The sequence below is a fragment of the Populus euphratica genome, unplaced genomic scaffold (genome assembly GCF_000495115.2).
Source record: "Populus euphratica unplaced genomic scaffold, PopEup_1.0 scaffold1900.1, whole genome shotgun sequence".
Taxonomy (NCBI): domain Eukaryota; kingdom Viridiplantae; phylum Streptophyta; class Magnoliopsida; order Malpighiales; family Salicaceae; genus Populus; species Populus euphratica.
Window position 1 is genome coordinate 27,346 of NW_011501747.1, and position 6,246 is coordinate 33,591.

Genomic DNA, 6,246 nt, shown 5'->3' on the forward strand with positions numbered 1-6,246 from the left:
AAGCTTCGGGCTTAGTATCCCAAGGGAAGGATAAACAACATGAAAAATGCGCTGTATCTGATTCTGTAAACATATTTTTTTCTTATAGTGACTCTATAATGGATCGTATATGTTTGTGTGCCATATTGTCAAACAAGAATGAAAGTAAATTTTTATCTCATTTGTTGCCTCAGTAAAGGATGGATAAGAATTAAATGATTGTGGGCCTAGCATAGAATTCATACTTACGATGGTGACATGATTTTGTTCTTTTGATGTTATTCTGAGGTGTGCTGGAAAAATATTTTGACCTTCTTTTGTCACTTTTGATTTGCACAGGTAGCTTAGGAGCTTCAAATATGAAGCTCTCAAAGCTGGATTTTGGTAGAGCAACAGTTGGTAATCTACAGAAACAAAGTGGTTTAAGAGCGTGGAAGGGTAGGGGACGACTGCAACATGCAGGTGTGGCTATCTCACATAAATCAAGAGAAGCATTCAGCTGTCGTGGTTCAGCTTTGGAAACTGAGTGTGAGTGTTTTTATTGCGATATCTGTCAAAGATACACTCTTGTTTAGGTTAATAGGCTTTCAAGTTTTAGTGATAAAAGTTCGATAAGCTTTCAAGTATTAGTGATAAAAGTTCTTTTGAAAATCCCCCCCAAAAAAATATTTTTTGGGGAAAAAGAACATGCAAGAACAATTTTTTTTTCATGTCATCCATATTTTTCTACAGTATTTGTGCAAAGTTTGCTCAATTTCTTAGAAAACAGTTTTCTATGCCAAAATTCACTCAAGCTGACCATATAATTTATAAGATGGTTGGTGAAATGTCTTCCATGAAAATTTTCAAGCTACACTCGATATTCTGAGCCAGAGCATAGGATTATATATTTTGTTCTTGAGAAATGATATAACTTGCCTTCATTCCCTAGAGTAAGTTTAATCAAATTTGGAATGCCCTGGTACATCCTCTTGAGCATGTTATTTTAGTATTGTTGAGTTACTCTTTCCAGTCTATAGAAATCCTGATTTCTTGAGCAATTGAAAGTATAACAATTGAAAACAGTTAGAATTCTCTTTTATTTTTTTGATGATTGATTGAAAATGTTATATTTTTCAGCCACTCATTATATTCCGGGTTTTTTTATTTTATTTTTTGGTAGTGACTACTAAAGAGATCAAATCATTAGGTTTGACAAGCCAACTTATTCCAAATTCATCTGAGGTGAGGACCTCATCTTGGTGTTTCATGAAATCTAGATACTGTATCTTTTTCTGTTGTTAAGTTGAATATTTGTTGTTTATAACATATATTCATTGGTTTGTAGGTGATACTCAACAACAATAGGTTGTTTGTATTTCTTTCAATGTGTTTGTTCTGAGCTTAGTGTGCTTGGTTTGTCATTTCTTTTCTTTTCGAACGGATGTGGTAACTCAATTTTGTGCCTCAAATGAAAAAAGAAAGAAAGGCTATGCAGAAAGCAATTGTACAATATCTTACTGATACAAATAGCATTTGATGTAATGATGTCATATCACTCCTGTATGGAAAGTGATAGCACCACAGATCAATTATCAGTTTATTAGCTTGTTTTATACAATTATCGCTTTTATGTAGATTTTCCCAATAATTTTTCTTTTCTTTTCCTTTCTATCAAGTATTATAAATTGGACACATGGTCTCACCAGGTAGATGGTTAATTATTATTAAGAGCAGGCTGGTCACTTCAGATTCAATTTGAGTGGTGAAGACATTCCTTTGTCAGGATCAACGACTTTTTTTTTTTTTTTATACTGATTCTATTTTATCAGTTGTCAGCTATATGTAGCATTAACCTCTTGTCAGCTTTCTTCATGCCTGTTTGAATTTTAAATGCACATATCCAGTTGGACATGAGCTTTTGTTTCAAAGAAGGTTGCTTGACTTTCTGGTTCTGAAGGTGTCTTTCAAGATGAGTCCTTGTCTTCATTTTTATTTACTTGGTGGAAAATGTTCTTCATAGGATATCATAGAGGGGTGGAGAGAGTTTTGGTAAAAGGTTTGCTAATGGCATGGAAGGGTGTTGAGGTGTCTGACCTGCAATTTGCAGATGACACTTCCATTTTCTGTCTAATGATAGACTGGATGTAGGCAATGTGTTTTATTTTCTCAAGAGTGTTTGAGTCACAGGTGTCTTGAACACAGATTAATATGTCCTAGGCATCTGAGCCGAGGATAAATATGCCTTAGAGAGTAAGGGTTTGTCATTTGGTTGTGTGAGAAGATGCTGAATTTTGTTTCCTTTCCTTTCCTGTGTTTGGAAGTTTCTGTTTTATTGAAACACATATTGGTTAAATTTCATCTGCAGATTGAATCTTTGGTCACTGAAATATGCAATACAACTTCAATAGCCGAGTTTGAATTGAAAGTAAGCAGGTTATGAACTACTCTATATCCATTTTTCACCACTTGAAAGTAATTTGGATTTCTTTTGCCCTATTCTGTAGCTAAAGAGGATAAAAACTTCGTATCTATTTTAAAATCTGATGGCGTTTCCTTCTACCTCTTCTTCCCCTTTCTCACTGATTGTTAGCTTGGTGGGTTTCGGCTTTATGTGATGAGGTATTTAACTGAGAAAAATGAACCTACACCTCAACCCCTGTCCCCTCCTCCTCTTGCTGTCACTGTGAAAACTACCACTGATGCATCTGATCTCAATGGGTCAGCTTCTACATCTTTAGCCATCTCCAAACAAGAGCCTTCTTTTGGGGGGATTGTATCATTTCTTGATAGAGCTGCTGATGAAGGCTTAATGATACTGCAGTCTCCAAGGGTGAGGACCTAAATTGAAATGCTTCAAAACTTCTTTAAGCAAATGTACTTAAGTCATAAATGGTGCAGGTGGGGTTTTTCCGGAGATCTCGAACTATAAAGGGAAAACGTGCTCCCCCATCATGTAAAGAGGTACCAGTTCATGAGGTTTTGTTGTAAATATCCTATTATGTACAGTCAAGGATAGAGAATAGTAAAATGGCTGATAGCATTTATATATGTGAACATGGTTGGATTGGAATCATGAAGATGATCCCTTTTCTTGCTTCTGTGTTTTCATAGCATTTAGAATAAGCATATTATTTGTTTATAATATAATTATCCTTGGTATAAAACAAACAACAAATGATTCAATTTCTTTAACACTTATTGAATAAATTGCTAATTATTTATTGTTTGTAGCACTGTAGTAAATTGATCTTAAAAATGATTGGTAATCCTCAGTAAATGTCCTGTTTCCTTGGAGTTAATTAGCAGAGGATTGAAAGGTGAGCAGAATTAAACCAGCTTCATTTCAAATTTGTTTTTCCTTGTATCACGCTATAATATACAGGTTCTAGAATTGTAGTGGTCATTATCTCTTCTATTGCACCTTGCAAATTTTCAGGGGAAAAAAAAAAGAAAAGGAAGAAGGAAAACAACTAATGGCTTAAAGTGTTATTTGTGCTTATCAAAATCCCTACATTACCCTTTCTTTTAGCTCTTGAATATCAACTTTTCTCTCTGTTTCTCTTCGCATGTCGTAATTTCTTATTGGCAACTGAATATTAGAGAGAGAGAGAGAGAGAGATTTTTAACAGCAAGAGTTTAACTACATGCAACAGTAACTCTCTGGAAAACGTAAAACACTTTTCTGTTTAAGGGTGTCTTCGGGAGTGGTGTTTTAGGGTTTAAAATCTTTTGCCTTGGTTATGGGTCAGTATCTTTCTGTTGGTGTGCTTTCAAAGTCAACTCTACACCGCCCATTCCTTTTCTATAACCTTTCTACTTGCAGTGCGCAATGAATACTAATAATTTTCCTCTGCTGAAACAGAAGCAAATAGTAAAGGAGGGTCAAGTGCTATGCTTCATCGAACAGCTTGGTGGTGAACTCCCAATTGAGGTTTGGTTCTTAAATTGATTTGAATATTTCATTTGCTAGTGCAGGCTGAATGTGAAAGGCAAAGGGTGCATCCCCCGCTACCCCATGCTTATTTTTCTTGCTATGTTAATTTTTATGCTACTTGCATCAGTATCAATCTTTCTTATCAATTTTAATTTGAAAATACTGATTTACATTGTCGAGAAAAAGAACAAAATATGAAAGTTATTATGAGTTTTTAATTTTGAACGGGCACTGTAATCTAAATTATAATGCCAAAGATCCAGGGGGCTTTTAAGTTCATCATTTTTTATGTAAGAAATTGTGTTCATCTCAAGTACACGGGTTCTTTTTGTGTTGTGGAAATATGACCAATCATATAATTAAATGTATATATTTTTCAAATAGAACATACTAAATTCATCCCAAGTGCTACAGCGTTGTTATTTAATGCTAGTTTTGACAATATATCAATAAAAGTGGCAGTGGGATGATGGCAGTGGGCTCACCCTCCAAGCTTTTAAACTCAGTTTGGTGCTTTAGATTGTATACTATATATTATTCTCAATGATGATTGCCAGTTCACAAAATAAGCTGGCCAGTTCTTGTGAACTGTGACCAGGTCACATTGCTTGAGGTTGAACCTTAATTCAAGTGACTTTTGACCTCTGGCGAGTTCTGTAGGGAACTTAAGCCATGACTGTTTCCTGGTAGTTCACCTGACCGGGCTGTTTTTTTTTCCCCCTTATTGTCCTTTATTTTGTTCTCTGTCTTTTTTTTTCCCTTTTCAGACTGATATATCTGGAGAAGTCATCAGAATACTGCGAGAGGATGGTGGTAAGTTCTCCTTCCATAAATGTTTTTCAACACCGGCGTTTTTGCCAAGTTTCTTTCGTCATTTGTATTTTATACTCACTCACAAACAGAAAAGGAAAAAAAAGGTTGTACTCATTCAATCTGTTTAACTTGACAGAACCTGTTGGATATGGTGATGCATTGATTGCAATTCTCCCATCATTTCCTGGGATAAAGAAGCTTCAGTAGATGAGTTGGTTCATCTTTGTTCACCGCCTTCCCTACATTATTCGAGCGGTAATGACATGTAAACAATACATTTTGTGCTAAATCATCCTCAGCGGGCCATTACAAATTACTGAAATTTTGACATTGCTCGAGAGAAGTAATCGAACACAGGGCTCTGTGGAACTAATGACAAAATGTCAGCTTTTTGGACTCTTGGTTGTATAAAAAAGTGGTGGTTTCTCTTGGACAAAGGTAGTCTTTAAGTTTTTCCGTCGATGTCAAAATACCCTTAGCAACAACCGCCCGTTTATGGATAGCTTCAAAGTTTTTCTGATGCGAACCCGTGGATCGTATCATTTTTCTTTGATGTAAATTGCTTTGTCGCGTTTCGGCATGGTGGGATTCTCATCTTTAAGGTGTTGACTGGATGAAATAGCTTTCGTAGCTGTTTGCTATCACGTAAGCTTGGATTTAGTTCGATCGCAAGTCCAGGTATTATGACAAAACACGGAAGGCAAAATCTTTTTTATTTCTTTTTTAATTTTTGTAAATGTCAGTTTTAACAAGGTAAATATATTATTTAATATTAAATTTATATTATTTTATTTGAAAAAGTTATTGAGGTATGCACTACAAACATCAAAACTTTGAAGATGGCATGTGCGGTGCCTTCCAATGAAGAAAAATATGTTGCCAACGTCTCATTTGATTTTTCATCGTGTTCTCTTCATTTTGATGATGAGTGTAAACTGGTGGGCTTTTAATTTTTTCCCATTTGATTTCTGTCCTTATTTTGTAAGTTTTTCAGATTCAATTATTTTGGTTTTGGTTTTTTTTTTAATTTAATTATTCAATTCTAATATTTCATGTATAATATTTTAAATTTGATTAATTTTCTTTTGATTTTTAAATTTCTTTCCTGGTTTTTTTGTCAAAAATTTTATGGTTTTCATTTTTGTCCTTTAGATAAAGTTAATAGTTTTATTTGTTTCAATAATAATAACAACAATAATAATATTAATAATAATAATAATGATAATACTACTACAACATGGCACGAGGAATTAATAAAGATACATACAAGTTGAATTGAACATTCATGTTAATAAATAAAAAACCTTGAATGGTATAACTTAATTGGTCAAATTTTAAATTTGATCTCTAAAAGTCATCAGTTCAAGTTTTACAAATTTTAGAGCTACTAGAGGCTTATATAATTGTTAACTTCAGTACTCATAAGATTAGTCGAGATATGCACAAGTTAATCCAAATATCTCCATTAATAAATAATAATAATAATACATAGTACCAGTTACAATAGTGATAATATTAATAATTGTGGTGATAATAGT

General features: G+C 33.9%; 1 protein-coding gene across 1 annotated transcript; it reads left to right on the top strand.

The window, feature by feature from the left end:
* Positions 1-280: 280 nt before the first annotated feature.
* On the top strand, positions 281-5,145 carry LOC105118374 (biotin carboxyl carrier protein of acetyl-CoA carboxylase 1, chloroplastic-like). The gene is made up of 8 exons (XM_011016305.1): positions 281-507; positions 1,142-1,203; positions 2,327-2,386; positions 2,552-2,791; positions 2,860-2,922; positions 3,824-3,892; positions 4,663-4,708; positions 4,845-5,145. Exons 1-8 carry the CDS (start codon positions 339-341, stop codon positions 4,913-4,915), a joined length of 780 nt encoding a protein of 259 aa, XP_011014607.1. The 5' UTR covers positions 281-338; the 3' UTR covers positions 4,916-5,145.
* Positions 5,146-6,246: the final 1,101 nt, after the last annotated feature.